This window comes from Pristiophorus japonicus, unplaced genomic scaffold (assembly GCF_044704955.1).
Source record: "Pristiophorus japonicus isolate sPriJap1 unplaced genomic scaffold, sPriJap1.hap1 HAP1_SCAFFOLD_348, whole genome shotgun sequence".
Lineage (NCBI taxonomy): Eukaryota > Metazoa > Chordata > Chondrichthyes > Pristiophoridae > Pristiophorus > Pristiophorus japonicus.
The window spans coordinates 312,959-338,199 of record NW_027253303.1 but is presented as its reverse complement, the minus strand read 5'-3'; the positions used below and the strand labels follow the sequence as shown (position 1 = coordinate 338,199).

Sequence of the window (25,241 nt, the reverse complement as noted above, 5' to 3'; positions counted from 1 at the left end):
GCACACCTTGCCAGGAGAAAGACTACAATTCCCGGCGTGCCTTTCCCACCTGCGCAGGTGCAGTTGCCGGCTGACGAAAATAGCCGTCTGCGCAGACGCGGTTGACGGTTGGCCGAGAGCCGTCTGCGCAAGCGTAATTGCCGGATGACAGAGGGCTGCATGCGCAGTTGCTGGCCGACGGAGAGCCGCATGCGCGGTTGCTGGCCGACGGAGAGGCGCCTGCGCAAAAGCCCGCCGGGGCCTACTTCCCAGGCCTCGGGCTCTCGCTGCCAGCTCGGGAGCGGTGGGATGAAGCACGAAGCCCCGCGCTTTCTTTCTCGGTAGGCCGTCGCACATACCCGGGAAATGTCACGTTTTAAAAAAAGGCTTTACCCCCCCCCCCCGCTCAATAAAATGAAGTGAAGTTTGATTGATTTATTATTTCCCTCGCTCAGATGTCGGGCCTGCCCGCCCTCCCGCTGCTCATCAACCTCAGCTGCTCGCTGCTGGGCTGCCTGGGCACCGCCCTCCTCATCCCGGCCTTCAGGGAGCATTTCATCGCCGCCCGGCTCTACGGCATCGACCTCAACAAAAGCTCCAAGGAGCAGATGTGAGTATGGAGCGGCGCCGGCCCAAAGTGCAGGGCCACCTGCATCTACACAGCAACAATACCCTGCATTTATATAGCGACAATACCCTGCATCTACACAGCAACAATAATCTGCATTTATATAGCGACAATACCCTGCATTTATATAGCGACAATACCCTGCATTTATATAGCAACAATAACCTGCATTTATACAGCAACAATACCCTGCATTTATACAGCGACAATACCCTGCATTTATACAGCAACAATAACCTGCATTTATATAGCGACAATACCCTGCATTTATACAGCAACAATAACCTGCATTTATATAGCGACAATACCCTGCATTTATATAGCGACAATACCCTGCATTTATATAGCGACAATACCCTGCATTTATATAGCGACAATAACCTGCATTTATATAGCGACAATAACTGTCTACACAGCAACAATACCCTGCATTTATATAGCAACAATAACCTGCATTTATATAGCGACAATAACTGTCTACACAGCAACAATACCCTGCATTTATACAGCGACAATAGCAGTCTACACAGCAACAATAACCTGCATTTATATAGCAACAATAGCTCTACACAGCAACAATAACCTGCATTTTATATAGCAACAATAACTGTCTACACAGCAAGAATACCCTGCATTTATACAGCGACAATACCCTGCATTTATATAGCAACAATAACCTGCATTTATATAGCGACAATAACTGTCTACACAGCAACAATACCCTGCATTTATACAGCGACAATAACAGTCTACACAGCAACAATAACCTGCATTTATATAGCAACAATAGCTCTACACAGCAACAATAACCTGCATTTATATAGCAACAATAACTGTCTACACAGCAAGAATACCCTGCATTTATACAGCAACAATAACAGTCTATACAGCAACAATAACAGTCTACACAGCAACAATAACCTGCATTTATATAGCAACAATAACTCTACACAGCGACAATATCCTGCATTTATACAGCGACAATAACAGTCTACACAGCAACAATAACCTGCATTTATATAGCAACAATAACAGTCTACACAGCAACAATAACCTGCATTTATATAGCAACAATAACAGTCTACACAGCAACAATACCCTGCATTTATACAGCGACAATACCCTGCATTTATATAGCGACAATAACAGTCTACACAGCAAGAATACCCTGCATTTATATAGCGACAATACCCTGCATTTATACAGTGACAATAACCTGCATTTATACAGCGACAATACCCTGCATTTATATAGCGACAATAAAAGTCTACACAGCAACAATAACCTGCATTTATATAGCAACAATAACAGTCTACACAGCAACAATAACCTGCATTTGTACAGCAACAATAACCTGCATTTATACAGCGACAATAACCTGCATTTATACAGTGACAATACCCTGCATTTATATAGCGACAATAACAGTCTACACAGCAAGAATAACCTGCATTTATATAGCAACAATAACCTGCATTTATATAGCAACAATAACAGTCTACACAGCAACAATAACCTGCATTTGTACAGCAACAATAACCAGCATTTGTACAGCAACAATAACCTGCATATGTACAGCAACAATAACCTGCATTTATATAGCAACAATAACTGTCTACACAGCAACAATAACCTGCATTTATATAGCAACAATAACTGTCTACACAGCAACAATAACCTGCATTTATATAGCAACAATAACTGTCTACACAGCAACAATAACCTGCATTTATATAGCAACAATAACTGTCTACACAGCGACAATAACCTGCATTTATATAGCAACAATAACTGTCTACACAGCAACAATAACCTGCATTTGTACAGCAACAGTAACAGTTTACACAGCAACAATAACCTGCAGGGAGGTCTTACTGCACTTGTACAGAGCCTTGGTGAGGCCACACCTGGAATATTGGTCTCCTAATCTGTGGAAGGACATTCTTGCTATTGAGGGAGTGCAGCGAAGGTTCACCAGACTGATTCCCGGGATGGCAGGACTGACATATCAACAAAGACTCAATCGACTAGGATTATATTCACTGGAATTTAGAAGGATAAGAGGGGATCTCAGGGAAACATATATAAAATTCTGACGGGACTGGACAGGTTAGATGCAGGAAGAATGTTGCCGATGTTGGGGGAAGTCCAGAACAGGGGTCACAGTCTAAGGATAAGGGGTAAACCATTTAGGACCGAGATGAGGAGAAACTTCTTCACCCACAGAGTTGTTAACCTGTGGAATTCTCGACCACAGAAAGTTGTTGAGGCCAGTTCGTTAGATATATTCAAAAGGGAGTTAGATGTGGTCCTTACGGCTAAAGGGATCAGGGGGTATGGAGAGAAAGCAGGAATGGGGTACTGAAGTTGCATGATCAGCCATGATCATATTGAATGGTGCTGCAGGCTCGAATGGCCGACTCCTGCACCTATTTTCTATGTTTCTATGAAGAACCGCAGCTCGTCCCCAAAACTCTTTACAGCCAATCAAGTACTTGAGCGAAATCATAGAAATTTACAGCACGGAAGGAGGCCATTTCGGCCCGTCGTGTCCGCGCAGGCCTACTAAGAGCTATCCAGCCTAATCCCAATTTCCAGCTCTGGGTCCGTAGCCCTATAGGTTACGGCACTTCAAGTGCACATCTAAGTATTTTAAAAATGTGGTGAGGGTTTCTGCCTCTACCACTCTTTTTCAGGCAGTGAGTTTCAGAACCCCACCACCCTCTGGGTGAAGAAGTTTCCCCTCGTATCCTCTAAACCTCCCCCCAATTACTTTATATCGATATCCTCTGGTTGTTGACCCCTCTGCTAAGGGAAATAGGTCCTTCCTGTCCACTCAATCCAGGCCCCTCATAATTTTATACACCTCAATAAGGTCTCCCCTCAGCCTCCTCTGTTCCAAAGAAAACAGACCCAGCATCTTAGAACATAAGAATTAGGAACAGGAGTAGGCCATCCAGCCCCTCGAGCCTGCTCTGCCATTCAACAAGATCATGGCTGATCTGGCCGTGGACTCAGCTCCATTTACCCGCCCGCTCCCCATAACCCTTAATTCCCTTATTGGTTAAAAATTTATCTATCTGTGATTTGAATACATTCAATGAGCTAGCCTCAACTGCTTCCTTGGGCAGAGAATTTCACAGATTCACAACTCTCTAGGAGAAGAAATTCCTTCTCAACTCTGTTTTAAATTGGCTCCCCCATATTTTGAGGCTGTGCCCCCTAGTTCTAGTCTCCCCGACCAGTGGAAACAACCTCTCTGCCTCTATCTTGTCTATCCCTTTCATTATTTTAAATGTTTCTATAAGATCACCCCTCATCCTTCTGAACTCCAACGAGTAAAGACCCAGTCTACTCAATCTATCATCATAAGGTAACCCCCTCATCTCTGGAATCAGCCGAGTGAATCGTCTCTGTACCCCCTCCAAAGCTAGTATATCCTTTCTTAAGAAAGGTGACCAAAACTGTACGCAGTACTCCAGGTGTGGCCTCACCAATACCCCATACAGTTGCAGCAGGACCTCCCTGCTTTTGTACTCCATCCCTCTCGCAATGAAGGCCAACATTCCATTCGCCTTCCTGATTACCTGCAAACTAACTTTTTGGGTTTCATGCACAAGGAAATTTCTTTTAATTGCCGGTGCTTTTAGTGTCCCCCTCCCCTTTTATAGGGGGCACTTGGAGAAAAATTCGATTCTGTGCCCCAAAAAAAAACCACAAAAAAAAAGGGCATTGTAAATGTTGGTGTTTCCCCCAGATCGGGGGGCACGGTTTAATGTTTTTTGTTTGCTCCTAAAAGAGTTTCATGCACAAGGACCCCCAGGTCCCTCTGCACTGCAGCATGTTGTAATTTCTCCCCATTCAAATAATTATCCATTTACTGTTTTTTTTTTCCCAAGGTGGATGACCTCACATTTTCTGACATTATATTCCATCTGCCAAACCTTAGCCCATTTGCTTAACCTATCTAAATCTCTTTGCAGCCTCTCTCTGTCCTCTACACAACCTGCTTTCCCACTAACCTTTGTGTCATCTGCAAATTTTGTTACACTACACTCTGTCCCCTCTTCCAGGTCATCTATGTATATTGTAAACAGTTGTGGTCCCAGCACCGATCCCTGTGGCACACCACTAACCACTGATTTCCAACCCGAAAAGGACCCATTTATCCTGACTCTGCGTTCTGTCAGCCAGCCAATTCTCGATCCATGCTAATACATTTCCTCTGACTCCGCGTACCTTTATCTTCTGCAGTAACCTTTTGTGTGGCACCTTATCGAATGCCTTTTGGAAATCTAAATACACCACATCCATCGGTACACCTCTATCCACCATGCTCGTTATATCCTCAAAGAATTCCAGTAAATTAGTTAAACATGATTTCCCCTTCATGAATCCATGCTGCGTCTGCTTGATTGCACTATTCCTATCTAGATGTCCCGCTATTTCTTCCTTAATGATAGCTTCAAGCATTTTCCCCACTATAGATGTTAAACTAACCGGCCTATAGTTACCTGCCTTTTGTCTGCCCCCTTTTTTAAACAGAGGTGTTACATTAGCTGCTTTCCAATCTGCTGGTACCTCCCCAGAGTCCAGAGAATTTTGGTAGATTATAACGAATGCATCTGCTATAACTTTCGCCATCTCTTTTAATACCCTGGGATGCATTTCATCAGGACCAGGGGACTTGTCTACCTTGAGTCCCATTAGCCTGTCCAGCACTACCCCCCCCCCTAGTGATAGTGATTATCTCAAGATCCTCCCTTCCCACATTCCTGTGACCAGCAACTTTTGGCATGGTTTTTGTGTCTTCTACTGTAAAGACCGAAGCAAAATAATTGTTTAAGGTCTCAGCCATTTCCACATTTCCCATTATTAAATCCCCCTTCTCATCTTCTAAGGGACCAACATTTACTGTAGTCACTCTTTTCCGTTTTATATGTCGGAAAAAGCTTTTAGTATCTGTTTTTATGGTTTTGCGCAAGTTTACTTTCGTAATCTATCTTTCTTTATTGCTTTCTTAGTCATTCTTTGCTGTCGTTTAACATTTTCCCAATCTTCTAGTTTCCCACTAACCTTGGCCACCTTATACGCATTGGTTTTTAATTTGATACTCTCCTTTATTTCCTTGGTTATCCACGGCTGGTTATCTCTTCTCTTACCGCCCTTCTTTTTCACTGGAATATATTTTTGTTGAGCACTATGAAAGAGCTCCTTCAAAGTCCTCCACTGTTCCTCAATTGTGCCACCGTTTAGTCTGTGCTCCCAGTCTACTTTAGCCAACTCTGCCCTCATTCCACTGTAGTCCCCTTTGTTTAAGCATAGTACGCTCGTTTGAGACACTACTTCCTCACCCTCAATCTGTATTACAAATTCAACCATACTGTGATCACTCATTCCGAGAGGATCTTTTACTTGGAGATCGTTTATTATTCCTGTCTCATTGCACAGGACCAGATCTAAGATCGTTTGCTCCCTTGTAGGTTCTGTAACATACTGTTCTAAGAAACAATCCCGTATGCATTCTATGAATTCCTCCTCAAGGCTACCCCCTGTGATTTGATTTGACCAATCGATATGTAGGTTAAAATCCCCCATGATTACTGCCGTTCCTTTTTCACATGCCTCCATTATTCCCATGATTATTGTCCGCCCCACCGTGAAGTTATTATTTGGGGCCTATAAACTACGCCCACCAGTGACTTTTTCCCCTTACTATCCCTAATCTTCACCCAAAATAATTCAACATTTTGTTCATTGTAGCCAATATCGTGTCTCACAACTGCCCTGATATCATCCTTTATTAACAGAGCTACCCCACCTTTCCCTTCTTGTCTATCTTTCCGAATTGTCAGATACCCCTGTATGTTTAATTCCCAGTCTTGGCCACCCTGCAACCACGTTTCTGTAATGGCCACCAAATCATTTGTAATGATTTGTGCCGTCAACTCATTTACTTTATTTGGAATGCTGCGTGCATTTAGGTAGAGTGTTTTAATACTAGTTTTTAAACCATGATTTTTAGTTTTGACCCCTCCTGCAGCCCCTTTATATTCATACATATTGTCCCTTCCTATCACCTTGCCCCAGTGCTACTCTGCTCTGTTGCCTCCTGCCTTTTGCATTCTTTCTTGGGATCCTGTTCATCTGAGCTCTCACCCACTCTAACTAGCTCAGAGGCCTCTCCTGGGTTCCGAATACTCCTTGCATTGAGGCACAGAGCTTTCAGGCTTGCCTTTTTATTACACTTTGACCCTTTAGAATCTTGCTGTACAGTGGCCCTTTTTGTTTTTTACCTTGGGTTTCTCTGCCCTCCACTTTTACTCATCTCCTTTCTGTCTTTTGCTTCTGTCTCCATTTTGTTTCCCTCTGACTCCCTGCATTGGTTCCTGTCTCCCTGCATTGGTTCCCATCCCCCTGCCATATTAGTTTAACTCCTCCCCAACAGCACTAGCAAACACTTCCCCGAGGACATTGCCTAGGTACAGACCGTCCGGTTTGTACTAGTCCCACCTCCCCCAGAACCGGTTCCAATGCCCCAGGAATTTGAATCCCTCCCTGCTGCACCACTGCTCAAGCCACGTATTCATCTGAGCTATCCTGCAATTCCTACTCTGACTAGCACGTGGCACTCGTAGCAATCCTGAGATTACTACCTTTTGAGGTCCTACTTTTTAACTTAGCTCCTAGCTCCTTAAATTTGTCTCGTAGGACCTCATCCCTTTTTTTTTAAACCTATATCGTTGGTACCAATGTGCATCACGACAACTGGCTGTTCACCCTCCCTTTTCAGAATGTCCTGCACCCTCTCCGAGACATCCTTGACCCTTGCACCAGGGAGGCAACATACCATCCTGGAGTCTCGGTTGTGGCTGCAGAAACGCCTATCTATTCCCCTTACAATTGAATCCCCGATCACTATCGCTCTCCCACTCTTTTTCCTGCCCTCCTGTGCAGCAGAGCCAGCCACGATGCCATGAACTTGGCTGCTGCTGCCCTCCCCTGATGAGTCATCCCCCTCAACAGTACTCAAAGCGGTGCATCTGTTTTGCAGGGGAATGACTGCAGGAGACCCCTGCACTACCTTCCTTGCACTGCTCTTCCTGCTGGTCTTCCATTCCCTAGCTGGCTGTGGACCCTTCACCTGCAGTAAGACCAACTCGCTACACGTGCTACTCACGTCATTCTCAGCATCGTGGATGCTCCAGAGTGAATCCACCCTCAGCTCCAATTCCACAACGCGGTCTGTCAGGAGCTGGAGGCGGATACACTTCCCGCACATGTAGTCGTCAGGGACACCGGAAGTGTTCCTGAGTTCCCACATGGTACAGGAGGAGCATATCACGTGACCGAGTTCTCCTGCCATGACTTAACCCTTAGATACACTTAATTTGGCGACAACAATGTTAACAGGTTACTTACTGATAGGAAAAAGAAAAGCTACTCACCAATCGCCAGCCAATCACTTACCCCTTTGGCTGTGACGTCACCTTTTGATTTCCTTCTACTTTTTTGCTTTTTCTCCCGGCTGGAGCTGTACAAGCCCCGCCTTTATAGGCCTCTCCACGCACCCCGGACTCGCGCTGCTCGAACTTTCCTCATAGCCAAAATTCTCCAGCCTAGGCAACATTCTTGTAAATCTTCTCTGCACCGTATCCGGTGCAATCACATTTTTCCTGTAATGTGACCAGAACTACACCCAGTACTCCAGCAGCGGCCGAACCAGTGTTTTATACAGACGACACTAAAATAGTGTCGGTGCGGGGGCTCTCTACCAATGCGGGCGCTGTCTGTGTATGTGTGTTAGGCAGCTAACCTGATCACTCTGTAAAATTGAACTTGTGCTTGGGTCAACTTGACGTCTCTCTCCAAAGCTGGTTGTCAAAGACTGACTTCATTCTGTCGCATTTCCTGTAATCCTGTTTAAATTTTTGCTCGTTTGTCTCGCAGCCCAGAGTCCCAAGGAGTAATCAGTGGAGTTGTCTTCCTCATCATTCTGTTCTGTTTCATCCCTGTTCCTTTCCTGCACTGCTGGGCGAAGGAGCAGTGCGCCAGCTTTCCTCATGATGTGGTAAGTAATCTTCCCTATTAAATATTACCCTCTATGTGGGCCGCTAGTGCACCCCTCAGCCAGTTTTAGTGGTTCTGATTCGAACAGAGTTACCTCGGGCCCAGGTTTTGGCTTTCCCTTCGAGCGGCGCACCTCCGAGAGGCACGCCTATTTCGTAGAACAAAAAGTGCGCCTAATACCTACCTCCGTATTCTACGCTATTTTTCAGACCTGTTCCAGGTCGGCGCGGCACAGCAGGAGCTGCTGGGGGCGGGGCCAAGGCGTCGCGCCGAAGAACTGCCGGCGGCGGGGGGGGGGGGGGCTAGCTCACCATCACATTTAGTGCCGGCAGCCCTGCGCACGCGCGCTGGAGCGTGCGCGCAGGCGCAGTGGGACACAAATTTCATTTCTTTTTCATCTTGGGACAGCTATTTTGTATTCCTTCAAAAATAAAAATTTGAGTTGCACTGGTGAGCTGCCTCTGAAATCCCATTAATGGTGATGAAATTATACTACATCCCTCTCATGATTTGTACCTTCAATTTTCCAGACATTTATAAACTTTTTAAACTCCCTACGTGTGTCTGAGAAAATAATATAACCATAATAATTCATAGCAATTTCATAGTCTGGCTGGCTCTCCCTCCCGGTGCTTTGCACGCCTCCCCATCCCCTGGTTGAATGGCCGAATTCGTCTCCACAGCTCGGAGCCTGCTGCTGCCGGGCTGTACTGCTCACGCCTCATGCCGCCCCTGGCCGAATGGCCGACATCTCACAGTTGGGTGCCTGCTGCTGCTTCAGATAGGTAGGAAAATGTAATTTATTTTTTATTTGATTTATTTATCATTTATTATTCATGGCTCTTTATTTGTAGAAGTGAAGTATTAAATGCTTGTAAAATTCCCTAACTTCACTCTAACTTCCCTTGCCCCCCCCCCCCCCATCTCTAGTTCCCTGCGCCTAATTTATAAAGTGTAGGAAAGGTTTTTCTGAGCAAACAAAAATCTACACTTACTCCATTCTAAGTTAGTTTGGAGTGAGTTTTCGTTGCCTAAACTTGCAAAACAGGCTAAGTGTCTGGACACGCCCCCTTTTGAAAACAAAACTTCTAAAATGAAACTATTCTAACTCACTCGAACTGGAGCAAACTAAATGCCGAGAATTGCAATTTCTAAGATGCTCCATTCTAAACTAGTTGCTCTGAAATAATAGGAGCAACTCAGGCCGAAACTTGAGCCCCTAGTATACAACTCACTTTTTAAGAGGGTGACAGATACCTGGAAATCATTCGTGATCTCCCCAGACACTGCTCAAACGCAGAGACTGGCTGAGCATTTTCATTCCAACCTGTACGTTCACTTTATCGTTACATGGAAACATAGAAAATAGAAAGTTACAAATTACATTGAAAACTCCTGGGGGGATCCAGGGTACTTCCATCATTAATTGTGTCATCGTGAGATTAACTGCCATGTTTTCCCAAAACTATACATGCCAGGGATCACCTTCATCATCGTCCTTGTTGTAACAAGGACATGGAACGAGAAAAGATCACTTGGGCCTTCGAGAATGCTCCATTCACAGACCATGGACTCTACGCAATCCATCGGTCTCCTGTGCTCCAGTTCCTGGCAGTTACATTGCTAAAACCAACTCCCTTAACCTGCCAGTTTTGTGCATCCACTGTTCTGATGTTGGGAAAATGGAACTGATATTAGCAATAAACGTGCAAACCCTCGCCACTGAGTCAGAGGGTTCAAGTCCCACTCCAGGGACCTGAGCGCACAAATCTACAGTACTGAGGGAGAGCTGTCGTGTCAGAGGTGCTGTCTTCCCTCTCAGGTGGTCGTAAAAGATCCCATGGCACTATTTTGAAGACCAGTGGGGGAGTTAACCCTGGCCGATATTTATCCCTCAATCAACATCACTAAAACTGCTTATCTGGTCATCAGATTGCTGTTTGTGGGACCTTGCTGTGCGCAAATTGGCTGTAAGACGCTCTGGGATGTCCATTGGTCGTGAAAGGAACCATATAAATGCAAGTCTTTTTTTCTTTTTGCCACACAGGCATAGCTCTTCATGATTCAAACATGCAGAAGCCTCAGGATCAGTTGCCCCCTTTGGCAAGATACTGCAGAGGCTCAGAGACCATTAGGTTGCCCCCAACATTTGATTATGGCCCCCCCATATTTATTCTTGTATGCTTCAATCCTGTCCCGAACCAAAATTTGCAGTTTTTTTTAAAAGTGTTAATCAGCAAAGGATTAACTGGGAGTCTTATTCAGTATATCCACAGCCCTGTGGGTAAAATAGTTTCATGCTGCTGTTCCTGTGAAAACAGGTTTGTTCTTCTCAAACAAGTTTACAGTCATTTTGGCCAAGCTTTGGGTCACCTGTCCTAATATCTCTACGTAACTCGGTGTCAAATTTTATCTGATAACGCTCCTGTGAAGCGCCTTGGGACATTTTACTGCATTAAAAGTGGTATATAAATGCAAGTTGTTATCATGGCATTTGAAATCACTTATTCTTTAATAATTTACATTCATCTCAATAAATATCAAACCGATTGCAAATTTTCATATTACAAAAACACAGCATGTGGAACAGACACATTTTGCCCAAAGTGCAGTAAATTGGTGTGCCAATAAGCTGCCGTGGAGTGATACGAGACGCACACGTCTTTACAAATCCCCACATAATGTCCAGACTCGGGAGGGCTGTCCATAAAGGCTGAGAATGAAAACGGGAGATAAGGTACCTAAATTGCTTTAAAGTACTGCCTTACAGTCTTCCTAAGCATCTGGCAGCAGCAGTGTGAACAGATCCTGCATTTTCAGGGAGGTTGTGCCGTGTGTCACAAGAAAGAGAGACAAAAGCTTTTGTGAAAAGTCAGCGCAGTGTAAGTCTTATATCAAAAATATTGAGTTCATGCTGTCATTTAATCGGACTTTTTGCTCTCAGTTTGTGCAGTTGATTGGGGCGCTCCTTGCCATCTGCTGCATGATATTCCTGGGGTTTGCTGACGATGTCCTGAACTTGCAATGGAGACACAAGTTGCTGCTGCCGACCATGGCGTCCCTGCCCCTTCTCATGGTGTACTTCACCAACTTTGGCAATACCACGATTGTCGTGCCAAAGCCCTTTCGCATCCTTCTAGGTCTCCATTTAGACTTGGGTAAGTTCCAGAGCTTGCAGTTCATTAGCTGCTGGCAGCTTTATCATAGTTGCTGGCTAGCTAAAGCAAAACCGGAGTTTAGTTGACTTAATCCTATTCTCTAATACAAAAGCAAAATACTGCGGATACTGGAAATCTGAAATAAAAACCGAAACTGCTGGAAATACTCAGCAGATCAGAGCAACATCTGTGAAGAGAGAAACAGTTAATGACCTTTCATCGGAACTGGAAATGTTAGATATAACAGGTTCTAAACGAGTAGAGGCAGGGAAAGTGGGTGGTGGCAGGGAAGAACAAAAGACGAGGTCTGTGATACTGTGGAAGGCAGAGAGGTTGAATGACAAAAGGGATGATGGTGTGAGGCAAAAGGGGGTGCTGCACACATACTAAGTAGTATGATTTTTCCTATATTAAAGAATGTGGTGTTACGTCCCTAACGATAATAGTTACCAGTCCTCCTTAACATGAGTAAAACACACACGTGCTTACAGTCGTCCAGTCGTCTTGGTTAACCTTTGTTACTGGACCAAGACCTAGCCCTGTCAAGCCCGTGTTAAAAAAAATCCACGCACAGGCATCTTCCACCCTTCAGGATGTAGTTCGGGATCCGGAATATTGGGTCCTTCATTGAAACATCTGTGAGCACATCCCTTTTCGGCGTGGAAGCAAGTCATTCTCGTTTCCGGGGACTGCCGATGATGGTGTGCTTACATCATGAGCCCTGAATAAATGAGGACCAACCTACAACATACCCTTGCAAACTCCAACTTTTGTAATATCTTATGGATGGATATTTTTTTGTGGGGCGGTGGGGGTTCTCATCAATTGGTATTGGGCCAATCATAAATCTTAACCAGGTTGTAGAGGATCAGAAGCTTGACCCACATTCAAAGCCACCTTGGGTGCACCTCCTGCAGGAGCAGGGAATTCAGCTTGTGATCATCCAGTGGAGATGCCCATGTGGAAGTGGGAGGCAGAATCATCATTTTTCAATAATATTGAACGGGTCAATTTTTAGAATTTGAAATATCTCAATCCTGGGATTTTAAGGGAGCCCATTAACAATGTAAAATGTAAGTTAGGTTGGCGATTTACAGCTGGGGTTTTATAATGCTGATGACCATTATAAATAGAGCCTGAAATTTAAGTGTTGGGGTCTATAATGGGTGACTTTAATATGCACATAGATTGGGCTAGCCAAACTGGAAGCAATACGGTGGAGGAGGATTTCCTGGAGTGCATAAGGGATGGTTTTCTCGACCAATATGTTGAGGAAACAACTAGGGGGGAGGCCATCTTAGACTGGGTGTTGTGTAATGAGAGAGGATTAATTAGCAATCTCATTGTGCGAGGCCCCTTGGGGAAGAGTGACTATAATATGGTGGAATTCTGCATTAGGATGGAGAATGAAACAGTAAATTCAGAGACCATGGTCCAGAACTTAAAGAAGGGTAACTTTGAAGGTATGAGGCGTGAATTGGCTAGGATAGATTGGCGAATGATACTTAGGGGGTTGACTGTGGATGGGCAATGGCAGACATTTAGAGACCGCATGGATGAATTACAACAATTGTACATTCCTGTCTGGCGTAAAAATAAAAAAGGGAAGGTGGCTCAACCGTGGCTATCTAGGGAAATCAGGGATAGTATTAAAGCCAAGGAAGTGGCATACAAATTGGCCAGAAATAGCAGCGAACCTGGGGACTGGGAGAAATTTAGAACTCAGCATAGGAGGACAAAGGGTTTGATTAGGGCAGGGAAAATGGAGTACGAGAAAAAGCTTGCAGGGAACATTAGAAACATAGAAACATAGAAAATAGGTGCAGGAGCCATTCAGCCCTTCTAGCCTGCACCGCCATTCAATGAGTTCATGGCTGAACATGAAACTTCAGTACCCCCTTCCTGCTTTCACGCCATACCCCTTGATCCCCCGAGTAGTAAGGACTTCATCTAACTCCCTTTTGAATATATTTAGTGAATTGGCCTCAACTACTTCCTGTGGTAGAGAATTCCACAGGTTCACCACTCTCTGGGTGAAGAAGTTTCTCCTTATCTCGGTCCTAAATGGCTTACCCCTTATCCTTAGACTGTGACCCCTGGTTCTGGACTTCCCCAACATTGGGAACATTCTTCCTGCATCCAACCTGTCCAAACCCGTCAGAATTTTAAACGTTTCTATGAGGTCCCCTCTCACTCTTCTGAACTCCAGTGAATACAAGCCCAGTTGATCCAGTCTTTCTTGATAGGTCAGTCCCACTATCCCGGGAATCAGTCTGGTGAATCTTCGCTGCACTCCCTCAATAGCAAGAATGTCCTTCCTCAAGTTAGGAGACCAAAACTGTACACAATACTCCAGGTGTGGCCTCACCAAGGCCCTGTACAACTGTAGCAACACCTCCCTGCCCCTGTACTCAAATTCCCTTGCTATGAAGGCCAACATGCCATTTGCTTTCTTAACCGCCTGCTGTACCTGCATGCCAACCTTCAATGACTGATGTACCATGACACCCAGGTCTCGTTGCACCTTCCCTTTTCCTAATCTGTCACCATTCAGATAATAGTCTGTCTCTCTGTTTTTACCACCAAAGTGGATAACCTCACACTTATCCACATTATACTTCATCTGCCACGCATTTGCCCACTCACCTAACCTATCCAAGTCACTGTAGCCTCATAGCATCCTCCTCGCAGCTCACACTGCCACCCAACTTAGTGTCATCCGCAAATTTGGAGATACTACATTTAATCCCCTCGTCTAAATCATTAATGTACAATATAAACAGCTGGGGCCCCAGCACAGAACCCTGCGGTACCCCACTAGTCACTGCCTGCCATTCCGAAAAGTACCCATTTACTCCTACTCTTTGCTTCCTGTCTGACAACCAGTTCTCAATCCATGTCAGCACACTGCCCCCAATCCCATGTGCTTTAACTTTGCACATTAATCTCCTGTGTGGGACCTTGTCGAAAGCCTTCTGAAAGTCCAAATATACCACATCAACTGGTACTCCTTTGTCCACTTTATTGGAAACATCCTCAAAAAATTCCAGAAGATTTGTCAAGCATGATCTCCCTTTCACAAATCCATGCTGACTTGGACCTATCATGTCACCATTTTCCAAATGCGCTGCTATGACATCCTTAATAATTGATTCCATCATTTTACCCACTACTGAGGTCAGGCTGACCGGTCTATAATTCCCTGTTTTCTCTCTACCTCCTTTTTTAAAAAGTGGGGTTACATTGGCTACCCTCCACTCGATAGGAACTGATCCAGAGTCAATGGAATGTTGGAAAATGACTGTTAATGCATCCGCTATTTCCAAGGCCACCTCCTTAAGTACTCTGGGATGCAGTCCATCAGGCCCTGGGGATTTATCGGCCTTCAATCCCATCAATTTCCCCAACACAATTTCCCGACTAATAAAGATTTCCCTCAGTTCCTCCTCCTTACTAGACCCTCTGACCACTTTTATATCCGGAAGGTTGTTTGTATCCTCCTTAGTGAATACTGAACCAAAGTACTTGTTCAATTGGTCTGCCATTTCTTTGTTCCCCGTTATGACTTCCCCTGATTCTGACTGCAGGGGACCTACATTTGTCTTTACTAACCTTTTTCTCTTTACATACCGACAGAAACTTTTGCAATCCGCCTTAATGTTCCCTGCAAGCTTCCTCTCGTACTCCATTTTCCCTGCCCTAATCAAACCCTTTGTCCTCCTCTGCTGAGTTCTAAATTTCTCCCAGTCCCCAGGTTCGCTGCTATTTCTGGCCAATTTGTATGCCATTTCCTTGGCTTTTAATACTATCCCTGATTCCCCTTGATAGCCACGGTTGAGCCACCTTCCCTTTTTTATTTTTACGCCAGACAGGAATGTACAATTGTTGTAATTCATCCATGCGGTCTCTAAATGTCTGCCATTGCCCATCCACAGTCAACCCCTTAAGTATCATTAGCCAATCTATCTTAGCCAATTCATGCCTCATACCTTCAAAGTTACCCTTCTTTAAGTTCTGGACCATGGTCTCTGAATTAACTGTTTCATTCTCCATCCTAATGCAGATTTCCACCATATTATGGTCACTCTTCCCCAAGGGGCCTCGCACAATGAGATTGCTAATTAATCCTCTCTCATTACACAACACCCAGTCTAAGATGGCCTCCCCCCTAGTTGGTTCTTCGACATATTGGTCTAGAAAACCATCCCTTATGCACTCCAGGAAATTCTCCTCCACCGTATTGCTTCCAGTTTGGCTAGCCCAATCTATGTGCATATTAAAGTCACCCATTATAACTGCTGCACCTTTATTGCATGCACTCCTAATTTCCTGTTTGATGCCCTCCCCAACATCACTACTACATTTTGGAGGTCTGTACACAACTCCCACTAACGATTTTTGCCTTTTAGTGTTCTGCAGCTCTACCCATATAGATTCCACATCATCCAAGCTAATGTCTTTCCTAACTAATGCATTAATCTCCTCTTTAACCAGCAATGCTACCCCACCTCTTTTTCCTTTTTATTCTATCCTTCCTGAATGTTGAATACCCCTGGATGTTGAGTTCCCAGCCCTGATCATCCTGGAGCCATGTCTCCGTAATCCCAATCACATCATATTTGTTAACATCTATTTGCACAGTTAATTCATCCACCTTATTGCGGATACTCCTTGCATTAAGACACAAAGCCTTCAGGCTTGCTTTTTTAACACCCTTTGTCCTTTTAGAATTTTGCTGTACAGTGGCCCTTTTTGTTCTTTGCCTTGGGTTTCTCTGCCCTCCACTTTTCCTCATCTCCTTTCTGTCTTTTGCTTTTGCCTCATTTTTGTCTCCCTCTGTCTCCCTGCATAGGTTCCCATCCCCCTGCAATATTAGTTTAACTCCTCCCCAACAGCACTAGCAAACACTCCCCCTAGGACATTGGTTCTGGTCCTGCCCAGGTGCAGACCGTCCGGTTTGTACTGGTCCCACCTCCCCCAGAACCGGTTCCAATGCTCCAAGAATTTGAATCCCTCCCTGCTGCACCACTGCTCAAGCCATGTATTCATCTGCGCTATCCTGCGATTCCTACTCTGACTAGCACGTGGCACTGGTAGCAATCCCGAGATTACTACTTTTGAGGTCCTACTTTTTAATTAAGGCGGATTGCAAAAGTTTCTATAGGTATGTAAAGAGAAAAAGGTTAGTGAAGACAAACGTAGGTCCCCTGCAGTCAGAATCAGGGGAAGTCATAACGGGGAACAAAGAAATGGCAGACCAATTGAACAAGTACTTTGGTTCGGTATTCACTAAGGAGGATACAAACAACCTTCCGGATATAAAAGGGGTCAGAGGGTCTAGTAAGGAGGGGGAACGGAGGGAAATCTTTATTAGTCGGGAAATTGTCTTGGGGAAATTGATGGGATTGAAGGCCGATAAATCCCCAGGGCCTGATGGACTGCATCCCAGAGTACTTAAGGAGGTGGCCTTGGAAATAGCGGATGCATTGACAGTCATTTTCCAACATTCCATTGACTCTGGATCAGTTCCTATGGAGTGGAGGGTAGCCAATGTAACCCCACTTTTTTAAAAAAAGGAGGGAAAGAGAAAACAGGGAATTATCGACTGGTCAGCCTGACCTCAGTAGTGGGTAAAATGATGGAATCAATTATTAAGGATGTCATAGCAGTGCATCTGGAAAATGGTGACATGATAGGTCCAAGTCAGCATGGATTTGTGAAAGGGAAATAATGCTTGACAAATCTTCTGGAATTTTTTGAGGATGTTTCCAGTAAAGTGGACAAAGGAGAACCAGTTGATGTGGTATATTTGGACTTTCAGAAGGCTTTCGACAAGGTCCCACACAAGAGATTAATGTGAAAAGTTAAAGCACATGGGATTGGGGGTAGTGTGCTGACATGGATTGAGAACTGGTTGTCAGACAGGAAGCAAAGAGTAGGAGTAAACGGGTACTTTTCAGAATGGCAGGCAGTGACTAGTGGGGTGCCGCAAGGTTCTGTGCTGGGGCCCCAGCTGTTTACATTGTACATTAATGATTTAGACGAGGGGATTAAATGCAGTATCTCCAAATTTGCGGATGACACTAAGTTGGGTGGCAGTGTGAGCTGCGAGGAGGATGCTATTAGGCTGCAGAGTGACTTGGATAGGTTAGGTGAGTGGGCAAATGCATGGCAGATGAAGTATAATGTGGATAAATGTGAGGTTATCCACTTTGATGGTAAAAACCGAGAGACAGACTATTATCTGAATGGTGACCGATTAGGAAAAGGGAAGGTGCAACGAGACCTGGGTGTCATGGTACATCAGTCATTGAAGGTTAACATGCTGGTACAGCAGGCGGTTAAGAAAGCAAATGGCATGTTGGCCTTCATAGCGAGGGGATTTGAATACAGGGACAGGGAGGTGTTGCTACAGTTGTACAGGGCCTTGGTGAGGCCACACCTGGAGTATTGTGTACAGTTTTGGTCTCCTAACTTGAGGAAGGACATTTTTGCTATTGAGGGAGTGCAGCGAAGATTCATCAGACTGATTCCCGGGATGGTGGGACTGACCTATCAAGAAAGACTGGATCAACTGGGCTTGTATTCACTGGAGTTCAGAAGAATGAGAGGGGACCTCATAGAAACGTTTAAAATTCTGACGGGTTTAGACAGGTTAGATGCAGGAAGAATGTTGCCAATGTTGGGGAAGTCCAGAACCAGGGGTCACAGTCTGAGGATAAGGGGTAAGCCATTTAGGACCGAGATGAGGAGAAACTTCTTCACCCAGAGAGTGGTGAACCTGTGGAATTCTCTACCACAGAAAGTAGTTGAGGCCAATTCACTAAATATATTCAAAAGGGAGTTAGATGAAGTCCTTACTACTCGGGGGATCAAGGGTTATGGCGAGAAAGCAGGAAGGGGGTACTGAAGTTTCATGTTCAGCCATGAACTCATTGAATGGTGGTGCAGGCTAGAAGGGCTGAATGGCCTGCTCCTGCACCTATTTTCTATGTTTCTATATTTCTACTGCGATGTCAACACAGGGAAGTAATGTATGAATCAGAGGAGGGTATAATAGTGAATAATAATTAGAGGACATGTAATCTCAGTTAGGAAGTAATGAACATGCAGTGCAGTGAGGATGTGTAATGTATATGGAGGTTTTTAATCCAGCTTTTTTGCTAGTTTGGGCTGCCGTAGCATCACCTGTGCACTGATATAGTGAAGAGAAATGGTAGGCAGTCAGTATGAAAGAGTGAAGCTTTTTATTTTCTCCCTCTTTTAAGTGGGACCCCGAAGTAATTGTGATCCCCAATTAACCCGTTATTGTACCTGCTTCAATTGGGAATGAAGCCATTTTTGCAGTGTTATAAGATTTAGGTTTGTCGGGGGGAGAGGATGGAATCAAGACCTGATCAGATGCAGGCTCGCTGTTCTGGACATGCCTAATAAATCCTTGGGTAAATGTCTGTGTCTCTCTCTCTCTTGTTCCTTTCAGGAATCCTGTATTATGCCTACATGGGAATGCTGGCAGTGTTCTGCACCAATGCCATCAACATTCTGGCTGGCATCAATGGCATTGAGGCTGGCCAGTCTCTGGTGATCGCCCTGTCCATCATCGTTTTCAATTTAATAGAGTTAAATGGTAAGTTTTTTTTTTAATTCATTCGTGGGATGTGGGCGTTGCTGCCAATGCCAGCATTTATTGCCCATCCCTAATTTTTCTTGTGGTGGTGGATGAGCCCTCTTATACAACTGAGTGGCTGGCTTGGCAGGTTATTTCAGAGGGCAGTTAAGAGTCAGCCACATTGCTGAGAGTCTGGGGATGAAGCTTGGATCGATTATTCAATCTTATTAGAAAGACGATGCTTTCTCCCTCTTATCACGCGAACAATTCCTCTAATTGATGCTGCAAGCTGAACAGATAAGGTGTATCCAGGATATCATGAACCTCAGAGTTCATGGTCCATCAATGGTCCATCCACCTAATGGTGGTCCTTTTATATTGTTGCAATAGGTTAAATACATCATGCATTCCTATAGGTATTTTTGTTTTGATTAGTTTCTAACTTTTATTTCTCGGAAATAATAGCTAGAAATTATTTAGGTGCAAAGTTTTCAAAAAGTAGTTTCTGCTCCTCGTTATCCCAATTTGACGTAGTGGGTTATAGAAACATAGAAAGTAGGTGCAGAAGTAGGCCATTCGGCCCTTCGAGCCTACACCATTCAATATGATCATGGCTGATCATGCAACTTCAATATCCCACTCCTGCTTTCTCTCCATACCCTTTGATCCCTTTAGCCGTAAGGGCCACATCTAACTCCCTTTTCGATATATTGAACAAACTGGCCTCAACAACTTTCTATGGTAGAGCATTCCACAGGTTCACAATTCTCAGTGGAAAAAGTTTCTCCTCATCTCTGTCCTAAATGGCTTACCCCTTATCCTTAGACTGTGACCCCTGGTTCTGGACTTCCCCCAACATCAGGAACATTCTTCCTGCATCTCACCTGCCCAATCCCGTCAGAATTTTATGTTTGAGTTTCTATATGTTTACGAATCTAGCGAAGAATGTAGGAATGAAATAAAAATGAGTTTGGGTATTCTCAAGTCAGTTCCTGGTGGGCTTGGGCATACAGTACGAAACTGATCATAATTGGTGAGAGGGGAGCGACCTGTCAAAAGCCCAGCGGGAGATCGAGAGCCAGCGGCGGTTGGTGAGAGGGGAGCGACCTGTCAAAAGCGTACCGTTGCAGCTACAGCGGGAGAGAAAGCAAAATAGAAGTAGAAAGTAATCAAAAAGTGACGTCACAGCCAATGGGGTAAGTGATTGGCTGGTGATTGGTGAGTAGCTTTTCTTTTATTTTTTATATCAGTAAGTGAACTGTAACATTGTTATTACCAATTTAAGGGTATCTAAGGTTAAAACATGGCAGGAGAGCTCGGCCATGTGATATGCTCCTCCTGTACCATGTGGGAACTCGGGGACACTTCCGGTGTCCCTGGGCGCTACGTGTGTAGGAAGTGTATCCGCCTCGAGCTCTTGACGGTCCGCGTTGCGGAATTGGAGCTGAGGGTGGATTCACTCTGGAGCATCCACGATGCTGAGAATGACGTGAGTATCACGTGTAGTGAGTTGGTCTTACCGCAGGAGAAGGGTCCACAGCCAGATAGGGAATGGAAGACCAGCAGGAAGAGCAGTGCAAGAAAGATAGTGCAGGGGTCCCCTGTGGTCATCCCCCTGCAAAACAGATACACTGCTTTGAGTACTGTTGGGGAGGATGACTCATCAGGGGAGGGCAGCAGCAGCCAAGTTCATGGCACCGTAGGTGGCTCTGCTGCAAAGGAGGGCAGGAAAAAGAGTGGGAGCGCGATAGTGATAGGGGATTCGATGGTGAGGGGAATAGATAGGCGTTTCTGCGGACGCAACCGAGACTCCAGGATGGTATGTTGCCTCCCTGGTGCAAGGGTCAAGGATGTCTCGGAGCGGGTGCAGGACATTCTGAAATGGGAGGGAGAACAGCCAGTTGTGGTGCACATTGGTACCAACGACATAGGTAAAAAAAGGGATGAGGTCCTACGAAAAGAATTTAAGGAGCTAGGAGCTAAATTTAAAAAGTAGGACCTCAAAAGTAGTAATCTCGGGATTGCTACCAGTGCCACGTGCTAGTCAGAGTAGGAATCGCAGGATAGCGCAGATGAATACATGGCTTGAGCAGTGGTGCAGCAGGGAGGGATTCAAATTCTTGGGGCATTGGAACCGGTTCTGGGGGAGGTGGGACCAGTACAAACCGGACGGTCTGCACCTGGGCAGGTCCGGAACCAATGTCCTAGGGGGAGTGTTTGCTAGTGCTGTTGGGGAGGAGTTAAACTAATATTGCAGGGGGATGGGAACCTATACAGGGAGACAGAGGGAGACAAAAAGGAGGCAAAAGCAAAAGACAGAAAGGAGATGAGGAAAAGTGGAGGGCAGAGAAACCCAAGGCAAAGAACAAAAAGGGCCACTGTACAGCAAAATTCTAAAAGGACAAAGGGTGTTAAAAAAGCAAGCCTGAAGGCTTTGTGTCTTAATGCAAGGAGTATCCGCAATAAGGTGGATGAATTAATTGTGCAAATAGATGTTAACAAATATGATGTGATTGGGATTACGGAGACGTGGCTCCAGGATGATCAGGGCTGGGAACTCAACATCCAGGGGTATTCAACATTCAGGAAGGATAGAATAAAAGGAAAAGGAGGTGGGGTAGCATTGCTGGTTAAAGAGGAGATTAATGCAATAGTTAGGAAAGACATTAGCTTGGATGATGTGGAATCTATATGGGTAGAGCTGCAGAACACTAAAGGGCTAAAATCGTTAGTGGGAGTTGTGTACAGACCTCCAAACAGTAGTAGTGATGTTGGGGAGGGCATCAAACAGGAAATTAGGAGTGCATGCAATAAAGGTGCAGCAGTTATAATGGGTGACTTTAATATGCACATAGATTGGGCTAGCCAAACTGGAAGCAATACGGTGGAGGAGGATTTCCTGGAATGCATAAGGGATGGTTTTCTAGACCAATATGTCGAGGAACCAACTAGGGGGGAGGCCATCTTAGACTGGGTGTTGTGTAATGAGAGAGGATTAATTAGCAATCTCATTGTGCGAGGCCCCTTGGGGAAGAGTGACCATAATATGGTGGAATTCTGCATTAGGATGGAGAATGAAACAGTTAATTCAGAGACCATGGTCCAGAACTTAAAGAAGGGTAACTTTGAAGGTATGAGGCATGAATTGGCTAAGATAGATTGGCTAATGATACTTAAGGGGTTGACTGTGGATGGGCAATGGCAGACATTTAGAGAACGCATGGATGAATTACAACAATTGTACATTCCTGTCTGGCGTAAAAATAAAAAAGGGAAGGTGGCTCAACCGTGGCTATCTAGGGAAATCGGGGATAGTATTAAAGCCAAGGAAGTGGCATACAAATTGGCCAGAAATAGCAGCGAACCTGGGGACTGGGAGAAATTTAGAACTCAGCAGAGGAGGACAAAGGGTTTGATTAGGGCAGGGAAAATGGAGTACGAGAAGAAGCTTGCAGGGAACATTAAGGCGGATTGCAAAAGTTTCTATAGGTATGTAAAGAGAAAAAGATTAGTAAAGACAAACGTAGGTCACCTGCAGTCAGAATCAGGGGAAGTCATAACGGGGAACAAAGAAATGGCAGACCAATTGAACAAGTACTTTGGTTCAGTATTCACTAAGGAGGACACAAACAACCTTCCGGATATAAAAGTGGTCAGAGGGTCTATTAAGGAGGAGGAACTGAGGGAAATCTTTATTAGTCGGGAAATTGTGTTGGGGAAATTGATGGGATTGAAGGCCGATAAATCCCCAGGGCCTGATGGACTGCATCCCAGAGGCCTTGGAAATAGCGGATGCATTGACAGTCATTTTCCAACATTCCATTGACTCTGGATCAGTTCCTATCGAGTGGAGGGTAGCCAATGTAACCCCACTTTTTAAAAAAGGAGGGAGAGAGAAAGCAGGGAATTATAGACCGGTCAGCCTGACCTCAGTAGTGGGTAAAATGATGGAATCAATTATTAAGGATGTCATAGCAGCGCATTTGGAAAATGGTGACATGATAGGTCCAAGTCAGCATGGATTTGTGAAAGGGAGATCATGCTTGACAAATCTTCTGGAATTTTTTGAGGATGTTTCCAATAAAGTGGACAAAGGAGTACCAGTTGATGTGGTATATTTGGACTTTCAGAAGGCTTTCGACAAGGTCCCACACAGTAGATTAATGTGCAAAGTTAAAACACATGGGATTGGGGGTAGTGTGCTGACGTGGATTGAGAACTGGTTGTCAGACAGGAAGCAAAGAGTAGGAGTAAATGGGTACTTTTCGGAATGGCAGCCAGTGACTAGTGGGGTACCGCAGGGTTCTGTGCTGGGGCCCCAGCTGTTTACATTATACATTAATGATTTAGACGAGGGGATTAAATGTAGTATCTCCAAATTTGCGGATGACACTAAGTTGGGTGGCAGTGTGAGCTGCGAGGAGGATGCTATGAGGCTACAGAGTGACTTGGATAGGTTAGGTGAGTGGGCAAATGCATGGCAGATGAAGTATAATGTGGATAAATGTGAGGTTATCCACTTTGGTGGTAAAAACAGAGAGACAGACTATTATCTGAATGGTGACAGATTAGGAAAAGGGAAGGTGCAACGAGACCTGGGTGTCATGGTACATCAGTCATTGAAGGTTGGCATGCAGGTACAGCAGGCGGTTAAGAAAGCAAATGGCATGTTGGCCTTCATAGCGAGGGGATTTGAGTACAGGGGCAGGGAGGTGTTGCTACAGTTGTACAGGGCCTTGGTGAGGCCACACCTGGAGTATTGTGTACAGTTTTGGTCTCCTAACTTGAGGAAGGACATTCTTGCTATTGAGGGAGTGCAGCGAAGATTCACCAGACTGATTCCCGGGATGGTGGGACTGACCTATCAAGAAAGACTGGATCAACTGGGCTTGTATTCACTGGAGTTCAGAAGAGTGAGAGGGGACCTCATAGAAACGTTTAAAATTCTGACGGGTTTGGACAGGTTGGATGCAGGAAGAATGTTCCCAATGTTGGGGAAGTCCAGAACCAGGGGTCACAGTCTAAGGATAAGGGGTAAGCCATTTAGGACCGAGATAAGGAGAAACTTCTTCACCCAGAGAGTGGTGAACCTGTGGAATTCTCTACCACAGGAAGTAGTTGAGGCCAATTCACTAAATATATTCAAAAGGGAGTTAGATGAAGTCCTTACTACTCGGGGGATCAAGGGGTATGGCGTGAAAGCAGGAAGTGAGTACTGAAGTTTCATGTTCAGCCATGAACTCGTTGAATGGCGGTGCAGGCTAGAAGGGCTGAATGGCCTGCTCCTGCACCTATTTTCTATGTTTCTATGTTTCTATGTCACTTAGAGAACTTGTAAGGAAAGAGGGTGCACACCGGCTCTTCTTCAGGATGCAGGGACTTTGCTCTCCTGCTGACTGCTGTACCTGATCTAAAGGTCTTAATTCCCCAAAATTGATTGACCTCTTGAATATACTCAACGACTGAGCCTCCACAGCCCTCTGGGATAGAGAATGCCAAAGATTCACAACCCTCTGAGTGAAGAAATTTCTCCTCATCACAGTCCTAAATGGCCAACCCCTTATTCTGAGTCTGTGACCCAGTGTTCTAGATTCCCCAGCCAGGGGAGACATTTTCTCAGCATTAACCCTGCCAAGCCCCTTTAAGAGAATGTGAGACTAGGAGACAAAAATGTTACATTTCCCAGCACTGACATCCTTCACGCTCAGCCAATTTGTGCATAACAAGCTCTCACAAACAGCCATATGATAATGACCAGATAATCTTTTTTAAGTGATGTTAGTTGATATTGGCCAGG

At 44.9% G+C, this 25,241-nt stretch overlaps 1 protein-coding gene across 1 annotated transcript in view; it reads left to right on the top strand.

The window, feature by feature from the left end:
- Nucleotides 1–222: 222 nt before the first annotated feature.
- The window catches only part of dpagt1 (dolichyl-phosphate (UDP-N-acetylglucosamine) N-acetylglucosaminephosphotransferase 1 (GlcNAc-1-P transferase)), a 35,337-nt gene continuing 10,318 nt past the window's right edge, over nt 223–25,241 (top strand). The window contains exons 1-5 of the mRNA XM_070872666.1: nt 223–320; nt 435–589; nt 8,558–8,678; nt 11,622–11,835; nt 19,316–19,462. Coding sequence (XP_070728767.1) covers nt 435–589; nt 8,558–8,678; nt 11,622–11,835; nt 19,316–19,462 — 637 coding nt within the window. The 5' untranslated portion in view covers nt 223–320. The remainder of the gene's footprint in view (nt 321–434; nt 590–8,557; nt 8,679–11,621; nt 11,836–19,315; nt 19,463–25,241) is intronic.